The sequence below is a fragment of the Microtus ochrogaster genome, chromosome 1 (genome assembly GCF_000317375.1).
Source record: "Microtus ochrogaster isolate Prairie Vole_2 chromosome 1, MicOch1.0, whole genome shotgun sequence".
NCBI lineage: Eukaryota > Metazoa > Chordata > Mammalia > Rodentia > Cricetidae > Microtus > Microtus ochrogaster.
Window position 1 is genome coordinate 124673789 of NC_022009.1, and position 17686 is coordinate 124691474.

The 17686-nt window shown below is 46.9% G+C and overlaps 1 protein-coding gene across 1 annotated transcript in view; it reads left to right on the top strand.

Moving 5' to 3' along the window:
• Tmem154 (transmembrane protein 154) overlaps positions 1-12282 on the top strand; it is a 61633-nt gene extending 49351 nt beyond the window's left edge. Inside the window, exons 7-8 of the mRNA XM_026778954.1 lie at positions 11863-11960; positions 12200-12282. Coding sequence (XP_026634755.1) covers positions 11863-11960; positions 12200-12282 — 181 coding nt within the window. The remainder of the gene's footprint in view (positions 1-11862; positions 11961-12199) is intronic.
• The last annotated feature ends 5404 nt before the right edge of the window (positions 12283-17686 follow it).

Genomic DNA, 17686 nt, shown 5'->3' on the forward strand with positions numbered 1-17686 from the left:
ACATAATAACCAGTATGAGCTTCTGATATGCTGTGGCTTCTTCATCTGAGAGCCAGACCATCCAAGCCAGCTTTTCTCTCTGTGTGTCTGTGTGTCTGTGTGTCTGTGTCTGTGTGTCTGTCCTTCCCTCATCCCCTCACCATCCACCACAGGTAGGTCAATCGCTGGGTTACAGGCCTGGCACTCCTAAAAACCAGACCACACTTGGATCCATTTTTGCCCAATTCCTTGTGGGAACTGTGGGAGGCTCAAAGTGGCCTTGGGGCATCTGCCTGTACCTTGTGACTCTCTCTTCAGCACCTAGGATGGCGGGCTGAAGAAGAGGGTTCATTGGCAAACCCTGAGAGGCTGAACGGGAGCAAAGCAGAACTGGAAAGATTTTTTGTCTTTCTTTCTCCCTGGAACACATAATGTCTAATCACTTGCATTCCTTTCTTTTACTGAAAGTATCACTTAATACAAAAGGGTATTATTTTGAAGAGAGCAAAAAAAGAAAAAAAAAGTCCTTCATTTTAAATTCTCTTTATTCGTGCATTTCTGTCATTGCTAAAATTTCTGTAAAAGACATTGTACATTTTTCACAGAGTTAAAAAAGATGAGTTGAAAATAAAGTTCAGTTAAAAAAAAATTAATAGGGGTGGGGGCTGAAGTGGGGGTGGGGGAGACGGCCAGTTCGAAATGAGCAACACTTCCCGACTTCTCAACCAGAAAACAGCCTCTCTGATAGGTGGGTAACTATTGGCAACAGAGTTAGAGAGACCCGGAGAGTGGCTAATGGGACAGAGGAAGAGAGCGCGTGAGCAATGAGCCCACCCTGTTGCTGCGGGGAGAGGGCACGGGGTGGATGGAGGGACGGGGGCTCAGCCACAGACGCAGAGCAGAACGTCTGATCCTTGAGCACCTTAGCGCTGTCCATCTGGGCCGCGCTGGCCCTCATTAGAAGGTCATGTCCAAGCTTGCTACTTTGCTAAGCAGATCCCTGACCTATCTATTCCTTTTCCCTGGATCTCCTGGCAAGTGTGGCCAGGTCGTTCTAGCCGGAGTCCACCTGCGGTCCCTGTGACCCTCGCAAAATGCTACCGAAGCAAAGTCATTGAGAAATAATTGCAGTAAAATTTGGGTTAAAGACCTGAAATGGAGTGGCGCCCACTCTCCCTTCAAGTCCTCATTTTTTACAGCCAACTGAAGACGACGGTCAGCAGTCCCATCAGGGTCTGGTGACTGCCCAGAAGACTGGGCCTCAGAAAACCGTAGTCACTGGCAGAACAATGTGTAGGACCTGCTGCATCCCTACATACCCCTGCCGCACCTCTGCTGCACCCCTGCTGCACCCCTGCCGCACCCCTGCACACCCCTGCTGCACCCCTGCACACCCCTGCACGCCCCTGCACACCCCTGCACGCCCCTGCTGCACCCCTGCTGCACCCCTGCACATCCCTGCTGCACCCCTGCACATCCCTGCTGCACCCCTGCACATCCCTGCTGCACCCCTGCATGCCCCTGCACACCCCTGCACGCCCCTGCTGCACCCCTGCTGCACCCCTGCACGCCCCTGCTGCACTCCTGCACACCCCTGCACACTTCTGCACGGTGACAGAGCCTGCAGGCTCTCTTCTCCCAGGTGCTTGGGAAGTGGTCTGGCAGGTATGTCCTGACAGAATGCTCACTGAGGAACACAGCTGTACCACATCTACTAGCAGTGAGGGAAGCAGAAAGCCGTTCCAGTCAGCATCCAACCCAACTTCTCCAACTGACTGGGGAGCCAGGCACACAATGGGAAGGTGTCAGACTCCTGCTCCTGTTGTGTCTAAGCAGTGCAGTCTGAATAGACAGAAAGCATGCTCGTGGGCAGAGGGAAAAAACAGCCAACCTTGCCGGCTCCACTGCCCTGGCAGAGGTGATGCTTGCATTGTAAAACTTAGGGTTTTGTTTTGTTGTTTGTTTACTTTTTGCTTTTGTTTCATTGACTTAGGTGTTTTTTGCTTTGTTTTTTTTTTTAACAGATCATTCAGATGCAACTCAGGCTGGGTTTTTTTTTTTTGTTTGTTTGTTTTTTTTGGCTTTTTGAGGCTCTGATTCAGGCTAGCCTAAAACTCACCTTGTAGCTTAGACAGTCCTCAAACTCACAGCAAGCATCCGTGGCCTTTTTTTATTGTTCTCTCCACTTCTCTTTCTGTTTCTGTTTCTCTGTATCTCTCATCCCTGTGCCTTCCCTTTCCACCTTTCCCCTCTTTACATTTCTTTAACTTTTATTCTCTTTCTTTCCATTTCCTTTTAATTATTCTTCCTTCTGCTCACTGTTGCATTTCCACGTCTGCACCACCGCGTTCCTATTGCCTCCCCATCCCGCTCATTCCTATTACCTGAGTTACAGATGCCGGAGCTGGCGCTTGCTTCCGGTTCTGCTTTACCGCACCTTTGCACCGCTCCTCCCGTTCTCCTTTCTCACTTTCTCCCAGGTCCTGGGGATCAAGCCAGACACTTTAGGGTTCTACAGTGCTGTTCTTGAGCTGAGAGCTGACGTTCAGCTCCGCTAAGCGTCAACATGCATCGCTAAGTGTCAACATGCATCGCTTCACTCACAGCCCATCCCCTGAAATGTCAGGGAGCTAATTCCAAGAATAGAGGAGATAAACCTCTGAGTTAAGTAAGAGCAGATGCGAGGGCCCCAACACGCTCCTGGAGAGCCACCCTACAGCAACGAGGAGCAACAAAGAAAACACCGTGTGTTCCGCGCCCTCAAGGGGCTGCGGTGTACGGAGCTCACTCCTGTGGCCGTTAGGCCACGCACCTTTGCAAGGTTATGAATCATCACAGAGGGCAGGTCCCATGGATTCCACAACACATCTGCCTGATCTACTAAAAGCACCTGGTCTTGTGAGATCAGCAGAGAAGCCGGGCCCTCAGGCTCAGATGCCACAGGAGCTCTGTCCGACAATGGTCACTGCAAAGAAGAGGGAAGCTGTTCTAATTTCCTGCCAGAAGGAAACACTGCACTTCGTGACAGTCTGATATCTCCCCACACGCGGTCCAGAGAAGGCTCTCTCTTAGGAGAGACCCACACTAGGCAGTGTGCAAATCACAGCCCAGAAGTAAGAAAAAACCCTGACAGCACAAGGCAGCATGGCCCCTCTGTAAGTTCACAATCCTATAGCGACGGGCCGCAAAGATGTTGGAGTATATGAAGTATTAAAAAAATTGGAAAGAAGCATTTTGTAAAGGATGTGCAAAACCCAAGAAAATACAGGGGAGAAAATTGACAAAAGAGACCGAAAAAGAGAAGCTCAATAGAGGGAGTGATTTTGAGAACAAAAAATCCTGGAGAGGAAAAGCCCAACATTGTATAAAAAGTGTTCTTTCCTGAGAGTTCACAAAAATTTCTCCAAAACAGATTACATTGTAGGTCATAATGCAAATCACAACAATACTAACAGTAAAAGACAGTTTCTCGAATCTTACCAGGTCAAAGATGCGATGGAAGCAGATATCAGCAGCAAGAGAAAGACCAGAAGCTCTGCAGACTTAAGAAAACTGAATCCTGTGATCAGAACCATCTGTGGGACGTGACACTTCCAAACACACTCTAGGAAGCTGGTATTGTTCCGACACGAAACCCAGATGAAAATATGTCAAGGAGGATTATAGACCAATGCCCTCAATTGACCGGGGGCAAAATCCTCAACCAAACATTTGCGACTAAACTCAGTGACACATTTGAGAAGATTGCATACTGTGATTATATAGGTTCCATTCTAGGGAGTCAAGGATGGCTCGACCCACACAAATCACATGTAATATAGCATATGAATGGAATAAAGCAAAAAGAAATCTCATGATCATTTTACTGGATACATAAATGGCATTTGACAAAGTTTAATGTCATTTCATGATAAAATCCTATGAAGAAAATATGTTCCAGAGGAGCTTACATACCTCAACATACTAAAGGCCATATCTAAGACATGTATGGACGTTTCATAGGGAATGGGGGAAACTGAAAACATATCTTCTGAAACAGGAACAAGGTAACTCAAATGTTCTTTTCAAGCCAAAGCCTCATGTAGCCCAGGCCAGTCTTGAACTCACTGTGCAGCTGAGGCTGGCCTTGAACTCCTCATTCTCCTTCCCCCATCTCCCAAATTCTGGGGTCATAGTCGTACACCACCAGGGCTCTCACTGCTCTTGTTGAATGCAATACTTGAAATGCTAGCCAAAGCAACAGAGCATGATAAGGAGATAAAAGACACAGACAGGCAAAAGCCAAATTATCCCCGTTTATACATAATATGTACTTAGAAGATTCTAAAGTCTCCATCAAAAGAGTTTTAGGTTTCACTCAAGAGTAAGGTAAGTGAGGATGGGAGAGATGGCCTGGCAGTTAAGCGCTCTTCCAGAAGATCGGGGTTCTATTCCCAGTACCATATTGGACAGGTAACTACCACCTGTAACTCCAGCTCCAGGAGAGCTGATGCCTCTGGCCTCTGAGGGCACACACACACACACCTTAGAATAATAAAAATAAAATCTTTTTTTAAAAATCTGAGTAGCAAGAAACAAAATCAACACACAAAAATCAGTAGCTTGTTTTTCTATACTAATGGTGGACACTCTGGGAAAGAAATCAGACGCATAATTCCAAACCCAGGAACCTTAAAAGGACTAATTATCTAGAAATAAGTTTTACCTTGAAAGTGAAAGAGCTCAACAATGAAAACTATAAAATATCATAGAAAGAAATAGAAGTTGCTAGGAAATGGGGAAAACTCCCACGTGCATGGACCAGCAGAATTAATACTGTGAAATTAGAATAAATGTGTTCCCTACCAAAATCCCAACAAGATTCTTCACAAAAATAGGGGGAAAAAAATCTTAAAATTCATGCAGAAGCTCAAAGGTCTCTGAATAGCTAAAGCAAAGAGTAAGGGCTGGAGGCCTTAAAATACCAGACTTCAAATTATACTACAGAGCCATAGTAACATAGTAACAGCAAGAGCTGTGTCCCAGAAAGACAGATGCATGGACCAAAGGAGGACCCAGAAATAATCCATGCAGCTATATCACCCTGGTTCCCAACAAAAAGTTCCCAGAGCATGCAGAGAAGAAAAGAGAATTTCTTTAATAAATACTGCTAGGGAAACTGGGCATCTACTTGAAGAAGACAGTTCAATACCTGTGTCTTACCTGTGCCAAAGTCAACATAAAATGGATTAAAGACTAACACTTGACTCTTTGAAACCACCAAAGGGCAACAGAGGAGAAGCCCTGGAAGACACAGGCATTGGCAGTGGTTTTCTGACCAGCCCAGGGAATAACTTCGAGAACTGACGGACAGGATCGCATTGAGGTCAAAGGCTTCTGCACAACAAGAGCAGCAATGACGAGTGTGAGGAGAGAGGCAGAGAGCAGCAGCCCAACGGGAGAAGCGCTCCACAGCTGCTCCTCCAGAATTTATGCCACAATATAGAAAGAGCTCGTAAAGATAAATAACCAAGAAGAACAAATAAGTCAACCAAGGAGCAGGTAAGCAAACACCTTTCAGAAGGGTCCAAATGGCTGGGCGTGTTGGCACACGACTTTAACCCCAGCACTCCAGAGGTAGAAGCAGGTGGATCTCTGAGTTTGAGGCCAGGCTGGTTTATAGAGTGAGTTTCAGGATAGCCAGGGCTGCACAGAGAAACCCTGTCTCGAAACAAAACCAACAACAACAAAAAAAAAAAAAGAGGTACAAATGGCCAATACATACACGAGAAAAGGTTCAACATGAGGGGAAAAGAGTTTCCCAGCATCGAGGCCACAAAGTACGAACTCAAACTACACCGAGATTCCATCTCACCCCAATTAAAATTGCTATCATCAAGAAAATATAAAAAAACAATTGCTGGCAAGGATGAAGGGAAAAGAAACCCTTTATACGTGGTTGGTGGGAACGCAAATCAGCGAGGCCGGGATGGAAATTGGTGAGCATATTTAAAGAAATAAACAAGCATGAACAGAGCTGTGATACAACCTGGTTGTTACACTCCTGTGTGCACACCCAGAAGAATCAAAAGCAGCACACAAGAGAGGTGCAACGCACCCTTGTTTATTGTGGCACCGCTTCCAGTTGCCGAGCCATGCATCCGGTCTAGTTGCCACTCAACAGATGAATAGATAAAGAAAACGTGGCATATCGTACACAATGGGGCATTATTCAGCCATCAAAAGTAAAAATCACGTTGTTTGCAGGAAAATGGGAGGAACTGGAGATCATCAAACTAAACAAAAGAAGCCAGACCCAGAAAGAAAAATGTCATGTTTTCTCCCAAACTGGGTTCTGGAGAAAAAAAAAAAAAAGACAGGAACATAAAGGAGACTAATGACTGGTAAGGAAGACAGAGAGGCTGAAGGGATGGGAAGAGTTATGGATAAGAGACAGTGAGGGATGGTAAGGTACGTACTATGAAAATCTCACACTGTAAAATCTGTATTGCTAATAGATGCTTCGGGACTTACCAACCACGTCAAATCTTAAATCATTTCCTTTCCATCAGCCCAGCAACATTCTATTTTTAGGAATACTTGAGAAGTAAGAAGTGGCCTGGGAGTGGGCCCACAAGCGAAGCTACAGAGGGAGGTGTCCTTCAGCAGCCTGGTGTAGGAACTCAGGTTCAGCAATGTAGACCTACGGCCAGGGCTAGAGGAGTGTTCTGGGTGTCCTTTTCTTTTGCTGTGACCAACACCATAACAAAAAGCAACTTGGGGAAGGTTGTTTCATTTTCCGGGATCATAGCCCAACATTGAGGGAAGTCCAGGCAGGAATTCAAGACGGACACTCGAGGAGAAAACCACACAACACAGTTTACCGGCTTGCTTCTGGGCTTGCTCAGCTCCCTTCCTTCACAGAGCCCAGACCTAACTGCCTAGGGGCAGCATCTTCCATACAGGCTGGACCCGCCTCCACCAATTAGCAGCTAAGCAAAGGTCTCACAGACAAGGGCAAATCCCGAAGTGGGCAGGCAAACTCGAGAACGCCCTCAATTCCAGCTCTGCGGCTCTAGCTTTCCGTCCTGGCTCCGGAGCATCTGAGCGTCCTTGTCTCCACTACAGCCTTCCTGCATCGTGGGCCCCCACACTGGATCCCCTTCTAAACGCACGGGTCCTAGAGGAACAGACAAATCTAAGGCTCCCTCACTGGTCCCCTGCTCTCCTCCTCATCCTCGTCTGTTCTCACCATTCCGCCCCCTCCACCTATGCTTCTTTTCTCATTCCCCAGGTGGGGTTTAGTATGGACAGGCAGTCTAAAGGCGGCAGTAGCCGTGGACTCTGTCCCTGAATTGCACAAGCATGCTTTATGAGGCATTGATCAGAGGTCAGGCAAGCTCTCTGCTCTGTGGGTGTCCTATGCCGTCTTGTCCCTTTACCTCTGACTTTTGCCCACCTCTCTGTTTTATCTACTCTTTGCTACTGTATCTGATTTTTATCTCTTGGAATTTTAAAGGTGGGAAAGAGTTACGTTTACAGTCTTTGCTGCCCTAAAATCACCTCATCAACTTGGTATCAGCACTCAAGGCAAAATAGCATTAAATTACCTGATAAAATATGCAAAAATCTGTAAACACTGTAAGTGAGACCCTCGTTAAAATTAATTTATTTTCACTGGGCATAAACTAGGTTCTGGCTTTATTTGGAAATGTAGAATTTATGCTTGTTGTGAAATATGTCAATAAGTCCTACATTGCTGTTGTCAGGTCGAGGGTCAGCTGGGGAGGAAACCGAACTTGGCATTTGCTTGTCTGTGGAAGATTCACATCTATACACCCTGAAGTGTCCTTTGATGAAAAGAATACACCTGTCTTTCCTATCCTGAAGATTGCTGCTTCTGCTGTTTGCTAGCTGGTGATATGGGGAAAGGTGATTTTCTTATCTGAGCCTCAGTTTACCCACCTGCAAAACAAATGTGCAAAGTTAAATTATTTTGAAGCCAGTTCTCAGGCTGAGGTGTGTGAAAAGGACCAAAGACACTTCTAAAAGTTGTCGTCATCCCAGAGACTAACGAGCAACCTAGGGTTTGGCCCAGGAGTTGTTGCATTTAAGGAGAACTCCCAGATAATTCTCAGCCAAGGAGATTGAGACTCACACTTCCTGAGAGCCACATTCATCTCTTATCTAGCCCCAGAAATTTTAGAAGAAAGCGCAAAGAGAGGAGGAGGAGCAAGGGGAGGAATTAAATATTGTTTAATCTTCAGCCCAGTGACTGCACCTTAATCTGCTGCTGTTTCAGCCAGTAATTGCAACTCCACAGTTACCAGCCTGTTCTGTTCCCGCAGTCACCTGCTCTGTCACTGCACTAAAGGTAGCTTTAACAAAATCTCTATCCTTCTACTTGTAAATTAGACGTGAGATTCAAGGCTGGGGTGAAAGCCTGCTAGCTCAGAGAGGCTGAGTAGCAATTGACTAACCTTCTTTCCCTGCTGGTGTCTCCCCAAAAGCACGAAATTCTGCTCCACCAAAACAAAATCCCTCCCTAGTACTTCCAGAGCACCCCTCCATCTCCTTCCAATGCCTCCGATGCTCTAAGATTATTTTCTGGCAACTAGTTGCTGACTCAACTTCCTGACCCAAGGTTAATTTTATTTAATTAACACAAATGCTAATTTGGGGCTCACAGTGTGGTTGAATATCCCCCAACAATTAAGAAAGAACTGTATTGTGGGCAGGAAGTTGTCATAGAGACTGGGTTGAGCTCACTCTCCCCCTGAGTGTAGTATCAGTTCATCCACACAGTGGGAAACCTGATCAGTGGTTGTCTTGTGTACCCTCTAACTCTGGTTCTCAACTGTCCTGAGGCTGTGACCCTTTAATATAGTTCCTCATGTTGTGGTGAACTCCAACCATAAAATTACTTTCATTACTACTTCACAACTGTAATTTTGATACTATTATGAATCCTAATGTAAATATCTGTGTTTTCCTATCGTCATAGGCAACCCCTTGAAAGGGGTCATGAGCCACAGCTTGAGAACAGCTGCTCTCACTGTTCCCTGAGAATGAATCTCAGTCTCTGGAGTCTGCTTTGACCCACTGAGAACTTTTAGCATCTCCAGCAGAGTGTACTGTGAGCGCCCAAAGAATCAATGCAACAGCAGAACGGGCAGGGTGATGGTCGACTTCAAGCCCTCCCAAAGGAGCTCTTTCTAGTTCCTCGCTGTGGGACATCCAGCCTTCCTCTCTCAGCATCCATGAGCAGTGAACTTCAGTGTCCAGCCCTCTTCCCTGTGGATCTGAAATAAAGAGATAGTCATGCAGAGTTGCCGTTGACAAGGTCCTCTTATTGCTAGCACAATAGGCCATGTGGCAGAGGGGGCCTGGTTTATTTCACAGAAACTCGAAAGCAAAGCAAGAGGAAGAAACAGAAAAGGTCTAGTGTCCCAATATCCCCTTCAATGGCATGCCCCCAATGACCTAACTTCCTCCTAAAAGGTCCTGCTTCCTAAAGAGTCTACCACCTCCCTAATAGCCACTAAGCAACAATTTCAGCACTTCACATGTGTAAATCTAGAGCCCCACCTCCCCCTCTCCAGACCCAGGAAATCTGTGAGTGCCTATAAAACAACAACAAAAATAAATAAATAAATAAATAAATAAATGTTAATGAAGCCCAGACAAAATGACATTGGGTAAACAATCTTATTCCAAAAGGAAGAATAAGAAAATAACAAGGATAAATTGGACCAAAGCAAGGCCCAAATCCAGCAACACTAACACCAAATCCTATAGTTTCATATCTGGCACCCAGGACACATGGGGTCATGCCATGAGCTCCAATGGGCTGTGGCTTTGTTCATTGCAGCCCACATGGCCTTTCTCTTGAGCTAGCCATGGCTGTCTTTGCTGGCTGCTCACAGCAGGTGGTCAAAGCTCCTGGTGTCTCTACCATCAGAGGTTCTCTGTAACTGCAGCTTCACCCTCACAGGGGCCTCCCTGTGGAGACTCTGGGGTTTGCTTTCACCCACAGGATATTCTCAGCAACCTCTGCTTAGTATACTGTGAGCCTCCAAAGATTCAATGCAACGCCAAAACACTCAGGAAGATGATGGACTTCAAGTCCTCCCTAAAGAGCACTTGGAACTTCTACCTGTACCGTCTGGCCTTCCTACAGAATCTCAGTGAAATCCTCCATGCCCCCAAATGTTTCCATTGGGCATGCCTGCAAGCATAGCACCATGCGGACAATGCAAGGTCCCTTGCCCATGTGAGCAAAACCATGCTCATGATGGAGGAACTCGGTGGCTTAATGATTTCCCAGAGGCCCCACCTTCTAATGCCATCATTTTGGTGATTGTGTTTCAATATACAGATTCAGGAGAGACAGGAACATTCAGAAAACAGCACCAGGCAATGCTCCAAATCATTTATTTCCATTTAAGCCCCATAACAAACCTATGAGGAAAACAATAGAATTGTATCCATTTTCCAGAAAAGGCGGATCAGAGAGATTGAGTAACTTGCTGAAGGCCACACACGAAGTCAGTCAGAGTCCCAGGGTCCCAGGCAAGGAGCCCAAGTTTTCAGCTGCTTTGCTGTATTGCCTCACCTCTGACTTAAGGCATTAAAGGGTTCCCTGGGCTGTAGCCTACAGTCAGGAAGAGCTCGTCACCCATGTCTTCCCCAACTCTCCCATCTACCTTTCTCCCACGGTTCCTCAGGCAGATTGTACACAGAGAGGGACCCAAACAGGGAAGAGTAGATGCACTTTGGAGTGACAGAGGATAGTCTCAGTGCCTTTTGGCTGGCTGAACATCCAGAAACCTTGAGGAAGCAGGGACCGTGATGGGCAGATCAAATACACAGAGTACTAGGCTACGATGATCAGACCCACCAGCGACCCTGCTGCACTCGTCCATTAAAAGAAGCTGAGCAACTGCCAAGCATGTTCCTAGATCTGCGGAGACAAGTGTCCACAAGGTCCTGGATACAGCTCTCCACAGAGTATGCATTTAGCTTTGATTCCTTCCTCTGAGCCCAGGAAATGACGGGGTTCTGATGCACCTCCCTTCTTTGCCTGAGTGCATAAGCTTTTATTCTTTGGTTCGTTAGGTGAGCTGGGTCTAGAGTGTCTTCCTGCAAGAGGTGAGCACATAGCTTCGCTGTCATGATGAATCACAGTCTGGATTTGAAACAAACTTACCATGAAAACACACAGTGTAGCCTCTGTAAATAACCAGCTGACTGACACTTCTGAGGCCAATTACTGCCTCTGCCTTGTTGTCCTGATTTTTTCTTCTTCTTCTTCTACTTTTATATGGGCTATCCAAAACAGGAGTCTCCTGGTCATCGTCCGTCCCCCCCCCCCCATTAAAGTGCACAGCTACCCTTTTTCTAGTACTTTTTGAAACCCTAGGACCTGGACTCAATGCAGTGGTGAGAAATGAGGACAGGGCTAAAGAGGAGGATTTTTTTAATGAATGAGTAATTCATAAAAATGAATATTCTCACCAAAAGGAGCCGTCTGCCAGCTCTCTGCGTGTATATCGGCTCGGCTGCTCTCTCTGTAACAACTTGGAATTAAATCAATGTGTCACCTGCTTAGTGGCTGCTCAGCTGATTCACTATTAACTTTAAACAACCCATTGTGCAAGGGGCACTTCACTCTGCCATGAGGGGGAGATTTTGCCCTGTTCTACTTTTTTTTATTAATATATATAATGCAAGCCTTAAAATTGGTTGAATTAATTCAGCTGTGTTTAGTATGCTTTTAACAGTTACACCTAATGGTCAGGAAACAGGAGGGGAAAGCTGCTTAATGTAACAACCTCTTGAAGTCATTTCCCCAACCCCCCAAAATTGGCTTTCTTTTCATTTAACCTGGCATATCTTTCCCAGCAAAACGTGGGCCGTGAAGACGTGGGACTTGCTCAGTCTCTTCACGAGCAACACGGAGTGTTTCTTTTTCTTCCCATATTGGACCCAGAGGCCTGCAGGTGACATGAAAGACACCTGCAGTCTTCCTGCTGACGGTGCATCTGAGCGCCTGTTTCTTACCTCCGCTCAGTGTTTTCTGGATTGCCGGTGTCTTTTTGTTCTCTGCTTCTCACAGCCGGAGTCGTTGGGCTCTGCCCCTCCTGTGAGATGCGACTCTGAAGAGAGGCGACTGATTTCCACGTGGGGTTTGCAGAACGAGTGTCATTACATTGCAACCGCCCCTTGTAACTCTCCACAGGCTACAAGCCCGTGTGCGTCCCCTGCGGTTCCGAGAACAATCCACGGGAGAACGCTGACGGGAAGGGCCATTATGGTCACTGATGCTCTTGCCATCTGGAATGGTTACAGTTGTCAGGATTTGAGGCAACTGGCTGTGCTGAGGAATTGCTTTTCTAATGGCAGCGCTAATCAGGAGGGATGCAGCCCGTTGCTAAGAAAATCCCCCGCCAGATGAAAAGGAAGGGCTGCTGATTGGCTTTTTTACCCATTTGAAAACGAAGTAGCTTGGAATGTCATCTTGGGCTCTAAAAGGCCATCCTTCACGTCAGGAACCCATGGCTCTGGCCAGCCCTTGGGAATGTCACACTGTTTTTATGGGCAGAGGACCTATGTTGGGCTCTTTGTCCTTCCTCTCCCGCCAGCTGTGTCGTGTGAAGACTGGGCAATTCTCTTTCAGAGGCTTGGCAGGTTTTTATGGGAAGGGCAACACAGACAGGTGTGGGTGCGGATTTTTTTTAATGCCGGCCCCTCCCTGGTTTGTCCCGTGTTGTACTGTGCAAGCCCTGGCCTTGCTAATAGAATTCTCCTTTGTTAAGAGCTGGCCCTGTGGAGATTTCCTCAGGTAGCAGGAGGAAAAACAGTTGGGAACCAGCAAGTGTGTGCTGGACCTCCCTTGGGAGCTGGGCTCCAGACAAACACTGGGGACTGAGGGGTACTAGGGTGAACTATGAGCCAAACCCTTGGCAGCTCCACCCTGGTGCAGCAGCAGCCTTCCCTCAGGGTAAGCAGTGTGGTGTGTTAACTGTGTGAGAGAGCCTTCTGTGGGGCAGGCTCCGAGGGAGGTGTGGGTATTAGCCTAGACTCTAAGCCCTAGAGCAATGACAGTCCGGTGGCCCAGGGGCTAAGTCTCTATCTTTCCTTAGGCTCTTTGTGGTTAGTAGCTTCTGGAAGTCAACAGGGAATCAGCCAGAACCAAACTCCCTAGGCTGCTGCTTCTCCCTAGTCGGCTACATGACAGGTCTCCTCAGCTCCCAGTGATAACCAGAGGGTTCCTCCATTTCAGACTCCCTGAAGGCAGAGCAAGGGGTGGGGTCCAATAAGCCAACCCTCCCTAAGGTTAAAAATGTCCTGTTTTATAGCAGTGTGGCCTTGGGCCTAGGCTCTAAGAACGGTTAGTACAGCATTTACAAAGGTGCTGTTGGGCATCCTTAGCCCAAGGTGGGCCGTCTGTTTGAGTCTCCCCTGGATGTCTCTTGTGACACAGATTCCTAACAGATTATCACAAACTAGGTACCAAAAAAAAAAAAAAAAGAAAAGAAAAGAAAATTATTCACTCCCAGTTCTGCAGATTAGAAGGTCCTAATCAGGGCTGATGGGATTAATCTCACGTGGAGCCTCTGAGAACCTCCTTTGACCTGAGGCATGGCTACGACTTGAACCTGGACAGCTGCACCCTGAGGACCCACACCCTAAAGGCTCACTCCCAGTGGGTAGGTGCTAGCTTCAAGGCTGTCCAGTCTTCAGTGCGCTGATCCTGTGCCACAGAAGGGCACCTCTGGGGCCTCTGAAGGTCATACCTGCTCCACATTCCAGCCTAGATTTCTCTGCATCCTGTTCTGATTCCTGTGAACAGCCTTGTGTGTAAGTTCCTGTCCCTGTTGATCAAGCCACCCCCATGGTTACACTGTGCCTCCGCCACGGGCTGCGACGCCTCTGAAACCATCTGCCGCAGGAAACCTTTCTTCTGTCAAGTATTTTGGCCACAGAGATGCCAAGACAACTGAGGCCCTTAAAGAAGGCGTCATCTGTCCTGCACTTTTGTGTCTGCTCCACTGGGCATGGTTCAACCCCTTGCTCTCTGGAGAAGTCCCATGTCATAGCACAACACAGTACATACCCTGGTATCACCCAGACCAGAAGATCCAGAAGAAAAAAGAAAAGAAGAAAAAAGAAAACCAGAAGATGAGCGCCCCTTCCATCCCCTCCACAGCCACAGAGGGGGGATCAGGTCCGGTCGTGTGCACACTTATCTCTTACCCTGTCAACACAGGCTCACTCTTATCTCCCTTAGCCATTCATTCACTGCTGGACTAAATAAAACAGGGCGCCCCATAAAAGAGGGCAAAGAGGAGGGGCGGGTTTACAAACACACAGAAGCAATGCTGGATTCAGATGTTCTTCATGAGTGAGGAGTTGCAGCCTCCACGGGCTCACAGTGGGATCCAATTAGCCCAGAACACAGGACGTGAACTTGCCAGGCCCTGGCAGAAAGAGCTAACTCTGCCCCCCCACCCAGCCACCCCCCCCCACACACACACTGCTCTCAGTGAGTCTGCCAGAGCCCTTCTGAGTTATGAGCTGTCTTGTGTCAGAAATGCAAAGGCTGTTTGGGCCTGGCCTTTCTACTTACTCCTGGACTGTGGGCACCGACAGTTAACTTATGTGAGGGGGTGGCACACCAGAAAAATGCCTTCAAATCTAGCGACACGTGAGCAGTGCCCAGAGGCTACGTGCGCCGCAGAAGTGAAGTCTGGCACTTGTTTTGGGGACCCCTGCAGCACAGTGCCCTAAACTGTGCCCAGAGACCGAAGCACAGGTTTGTTTTTATTTCCCAGGATTCTGAGTTTGTATTTATCTGTTGAAAACCAGTTATCGGTTGGTTACCTTACCCACTTGTGGTTTAAAACTCCACCTTGCTGTTGTGGTTACAATAGTGTTTTAGGCTCAGAGTCTTCCTAAAACCCCGTAAGACTTTCTTAGGCATGCTTATATTGGAAATGCCAAGCAGTGAAAGCCCCCTTTGCCTGTAGTTCACAGTCTGATCTCTTTTCAATTCAGTTTAGTCAACAACAGGCCAGACTCTTCAGTTCTGGGAACAGTCCTTAGAAGTAAATGCTGCTGATATTTGTTTCATTTTGTTTTTGAGAGTCTTACTATGTAGCCCAAGCTGGCCTGGAATTCAACAACTTTCCTGCTTTGTTTCATTAAAACCGCAACAACAGAAATTGTTAAGTGCGTGGTGCGCCTATACATGGAGGGTGTTTACATGTGCACTTGTACGCAAGCGTGTGTGGAGGCCAGAAGACAATGTCAAATGTCCTTCTCACGAACACTGTCTGCTTTCTTTGAGACAGAAGCACCTACTGGTCTGGTGATCACCGATCAGACTGGACAGATCGGTGATCAGGGAGCCCCCAGGGAGCCCCCAGGGAGCCTTCTGTCTCTGCCTCCCAGGACTGCTGAGGATCAAACCAAGGTCCTCAGGCTTGCAAAGCAAGCACCGAAATGACCGAATCATCCTTCCTGCCCCTTCCTGCTTCTATCTCTAAGCGCTGCAGTTCTAGGTGTTCACCACTACACCAAGCTAAACCTGGCAGTATTTTAAATCAAGGGGCAAGAGGGAGACTCATTCATCCAGCTTCTCTCTGTAGATCAGAGGGTGAAGAGATTTATTGATAGGTCAGCAAGGGGAGGACGCATCAAAGCCCATAATGGACACTTAGTTCTGCAAGTCTCCAGCCAGACTGTGACCACCACACGTCAGTTTACGGCTGCCAGTTGCCTTGAGTTCTGCATCTCCAGATGAGGGCCTCCTGGTCATTTTTTTCCACCTGTCCAGCTCACTTAAAGTTGGGGTATTTTGCAATTTTCTTTCATGCTCTTTAGAACTTTGGGTTGCATTAGCCACGGTGACCACAGTGTGGCTCGGTGTCATCAGCAGGGAACATTTGGCATTCTCAGCATCAACCGAGTTTGAGTTTGTTGATTTGTTCTCTTGCTGCCTTTGTTTTATTGCTAATTAAATTCCTCTAAACCTCCTGTCTGTCTTGATTTTGGGTCGGCTACTAAGCTGAAAACCAGGTGGCCTCGATGTGGAGGGTTTTTCTTTTTTGTGGCATGAACTTGGAGCTGCCATTTAAATCCTTGTGTGTCTCATTTTCTCTTTTGCAATATAGAACTCATGAACCAAAGAACTTTAAATTTGATTAAATCTGATGAGCTTTTAATGCATCTCAGCACAGCTAAATATGCTCTTCTCTCTCTCTCTCTCTCTCTCTCTCTCGCTCTCTCGCTCTCTCGCTCTCTTGCTCTCTCGCTTTCTCTCTCCTTTTTCTAAAGATAATTTGCAGGCTAGAGAAGCTGAAAGGATTGCTCCACATTTCCACCTCAAGGGATAATAATGCAAATGAGGTCACAAGCAGAGGATGAGGAGGATGATGCAGTACCCTGGCTTCAGTGTCACCTTTGGCCAAGTACTGGGGTGGACCTGTTCCCTCTCCTGCCTTCCAGCTCCCCCCTCATCTCTGATTGCCATTCAGATTTGCAGCCACTGTGAACCAGGAGGAACGGGTCATGCAGTCACACCCAGTGTGGCTTCTGAAGTACACTTAACCGTGGCTCCATTTTGTCCTGCTCAGGAAGGGCACACAAGAAGTATTAGTTAAGCACCTTTTGGAAACATGAAGGAGAAACGCTGCTGGTTGTTCATGTGTGCATTTGGAAAAATCCATGTGGGTATGCGGGGCTCATGGAGCATAGCAGCCTGGCTTTCTCAAACTGTGGGCTCCGGGGTGGAACTCAGGTCCTTATGCTCACATGGCAAAGACTTTCCTGACTGAGCCCAGGCCTAACCTTGTCTTTTACTGCTACTATAGAATCTTTTGTTCATTTGTTTGTACTCAGAGATCTGTCTGCTTCTTCTTCCCAAGTGCTGGGATTAAAGGTGTGCGCTACTACCACCCTGTTAACTACTGCAACATCTTAAACATAAAAAGATTCAGCTAGAATATAATAATCCTGGAGAAGAAAATGAACAAGACACTGACAACTTAGAAGACAGTCTATGACTACAAGAATCTCTCTCTACTCTTCCTACAAGCTTGATGGCTACTTTAAGGCAACACGATATGAAACAAGGTTTGTGTAAAAATCATGTCAATGGGGCTAGAGAGATGGCTCAGGGGTTAAGATCACTGCCTTCTGTTCCAGAGGTCCTGAGTTCAATTCCCAGCAACCACATCTGTAGTAAGATCTGGTGCCCTCTTCTGAGCTGCAGGCACACATGCAAACAGAACACTATATACATAATGAATAAATAAATCTTTAAAAAAAAAGAAATCATGTCAATGACCTGTGATTAATTTTTGAATACTCCCATATCAATTTTCAGTTGAAAAAAGTTTGTCCAAGTTCTTTTTTTTAAATATGTGTTTATTTATTATGTATACAATATTCTGTCTGTGTGTATGCCGGCAAGCCAGAAGAGGGCACCAGACCTCATTACAGATGGTTGTAAGCCACCATGTGGTTGCTGGGAATTGAACTCAGGACCTCTGGAAGAGCAGTCAGTGCTCTTAACCTCTGAGCCATCTCTCCAGCCCTGTCCAAGTTCTTAAAACAGACCCAGCCCTACGTGCTGACTTTGTGTGGTAAACACAGTGCCCAGGGCTTGTGGTGGATGTGGCACTACTGGGAAATGTCCTTGAAACCAACAATTCCCAGGTTT